The 3,073-nt window shown below is 28.8% G+C and overlaps 1 protein-coding gene across 1 annotated transcript in view; it reads left to right on the top strand.

Moving 5' to 3' along the window:
• Window positions 1-2,860, top strand: part of LOC108694787 — a 5,588-nt gene extending 2,728 nt beyond the window's left edge. The window contains exons 4-6 of the mRNA XM_018204445.1: window positions 782-934; window positions 1,598-2,309; window positions 2,520-2,860. Of these exons, the coding sequence (XP_018059934.1) occupies window positions 782-934; window positions 1,598-2,309; window positions 2,520-2,860 (1,206 nt within the window). The remainder of the gene's footprint in view (window positions 1-781; window positions 935-1,597; window positions 2,310-2,519) is intronic.
• The last annotated feature ends 213 nt before the right edge of the window (window positions 2,861-3,073 follow it).

Genomic DNA, 3,073 nt, shown 5'->3' with positions numbered 1-3,073 from the left:
ATATATATATACAATATTAAATAATGTTACATAATGTATACATATAAGTTAAGAAATGTTTATCGTTGACTTGTGTTTCTTATTCAAACTAATTTGTAAAATAATTTTCTTCTCCGGAAAAATACAATGTCATACAAACGTATTATTAATTATTAGCAGTATATATACAACGAAAAAGGTTTCTACCTTCTATATTTATTTAATATATAATGAGCGTATCATAAGAAAATGATAATATTGTCACAATTCTTACAATATCCTATTTTTCTGCGTAAAAATTTTTCTTTCTTTCTTTCTTATATTGAATCCATTTAAAATCAACGTACAAATTTTTCCATCATATCTGTGAGAGCAACAGTTCATGAGATATCTTAGAGAGAACTATTTATATATCTTTTATTTATCATAATATAAAATATTTAAGCGTTTAACATTCCAGATATTAGTAGGACTCATCTTGAGGAGATATGCCGCGCATTATTTTACATTATTTGTACAAATATGAATAAGAACGAAGATTATACTTGCATTTTCCAAGAAAGTTATGAAAATTAAAGATATGAATAATATAAAAAAATTCAGTTGGATGATTGAATAAAGGAGTTACTTTAAGTGTTGTAGGTATCTGTACTTCTAACAAATCGAATATTGAACGATGCAGTTATTGCGAAGGAACGTAGACGAAGAAATACAACCGAGGAATAATAATTTGAAGAGATACTTGGAAGATTTAATGTACAGTAATAGTAATAAAAACTTACGCAAGCGTGAAATTTTATAGTGCTTAACAATGAAATCAAACACGGATTGGAATACTGATACTAAGAATATTTTAAAATTTCATAAAAATTTTCTTGGTATAATTGGACTCTGGGTATTAAACGAGAAAAATATGTTCTCGAGAATTCGGTGGTTCGTATCGACGATGGTGGAAGTAAGTTATGTTTGAATGTTTAATACAATTTGCAATCTTACACATTCGGGTATGTGTATACTTGCAATTATTAATTTTATTTCGTTAAAAATAATAGAAGCCTGTTAAATTTTGTTCTATTATATATGTATATTGTTTTTTTTTGTTTTAAATATATTTTATTATATTTATTATAGTCTTTGTTACACTTATATATTTCATATACAGAATGTTCTGCGAGGAAATTAACCAACAAATGTGTTTTAGGGGGTTATTCTAAGCAAAAAAGTTCAGACACATGATAAATTTATTCGACTTAATTAAAGCGATGCAAAAATTTTTATTCTTGTCAGTAATGTAAATTTCTGATAATGGACTTTCCTCAAAATACCAATTCTCGCTATATAGATACACAGCGTAACTACTCAAATATTTATTTCATTATCAAAGATTGGCGTTGAGATAATGAGAGTATTGTACATAGCCATTTATTATTATTATATACGAACGTATAATATGAACTTTATTGCTTAAAATAATGCTCTAGCTCACATTTTAGAAGTTCGCCTACTTTCTCATGGAACATCCTGTATATTAAATTATATATAAATCATATATATTTCAAATAAAATTAAAGGTATTTATATTAAAATGTAATATTTTTATGTTATTTTCATGAATCAGACGAGTACATGGATCATTATGTCATTAGAAGTGATTCAGAGTTGTAATGGTAATGAGGATGCCATGGATGCTTTTTTATCAAGTTCATCGTCAATAACCAGTTTGATAAAATTGTTTTTACATCGTGTATATTGGAAACAAAAATTCGTTTTGGTGGAATCGGTCATCCAGGATTGGACTTACGTGAAAAATTCTCATTTCCGTGATATCATGTTGAGATACGCGCGAATAGGTAGGCTGGGCTCATCAATATACTTCTACATAGCTTGTGCCGCGGTAGTCTTCGCCTTCAGTGTCATGCTCAGTAACATCAATTTGCCTTGGGTCTCTGAAAAGCAGATTTTTAATGAAACATATGAAAGAAAACTGATGTTAGCGGCCTATTGCACCTTTGGAAATTACTATACATCTCCTTTCGCATTCTGCGCCATTGAAGCTTTGCAGTTTGTACAGATTCTTGTTAATTGCATCTCGCAGTGCGGAAACGACGGATTCTTCTTCGATCTCACGATGCACATGTGTGGACAATTCGCAATTCTTCGTATGAACTTCAACGCATTGGGTTGCGATAAATTTTCCTATCATAACAAACTTGATGTCTTGTTGAAGAGACATTATCGTCTCGTACATTTATCATATTACATGGAGAGAGCATTCACTCTGGTCATTCTGGCACAAGTTTTAATGAGCGTTCTTGTTTTATGCGTAGAAGGTTGTTATTATTTTAAATTTAAACAATGTAATCAAATTTACCTTTATAATCTAGAATTTATATTTATTCATTTCATGTTATTACATAATATAGAATAAACAATGTATTTTGGAACTTTTACAACAATAATTTTACAACAATAAATTATTTTACAAACATTTTTTACTATTTTAAAGTTATTATTAATTATATTCATTATATTTCTTTTAGGTTTTCTTTTGCTTCTTTCATTTGAAATAAACGATGCTTTTACTGCTATGAAACATGGCGTCTATATTATTGCACTGTTGATACAACTTTTTCTCTATTGTTTCGCTGGCCAGACGTTGGAATTCCAGTCAAAAGAATTAGCCTATGCAATTTATGAATCACCGTGGTATTCATTTGATGTGAACATGATGAAAAGTATACCATTGATAATTCTCCGAGCAACCAATCCTCAGCAATTAACTGCAGGAAAATTCGTACCAATAAATTTTATAACTTTTAAGGAAATTCTGAAGGCTTCCGCTTCGTATTTATCTGTATTAAGGGTAATGACTAGAACATAAATAGAATTTTTTTTAGGAGAAAAATAGATAATCTAATTTTTTCTTTTATAAATTGGGTAATTATATAGAATAGAGGACTCCCATTCGACGATTTTGACCTTGACATATATTGTCAAGGTCATGACTTTGAGTGACCTCCGACAGGTTTTGATCATCACTTGTTATTTATTAAAAAGTTATTAACAAAAAAAGTTTAAATATAATATCATATTT

This window comes from Atta colombica, unplaced genomic scaffold, assembly GCF_001594045.1.
Source record: "Atta colombica isolate Treedump-2 unplaced genomic scaffold, Acol1.0 scaffold125, whole genome shotgun sequence".
NCBI classification, from domain to species: Eukaryota; Metazoa; Arthropoda; class Insecta; order Hymenoptera; family Formicidae; genus Atta; species Atta colombica.
This window is presented reverse-complemented; position numbering and strand designations above follow the sequence as displayed.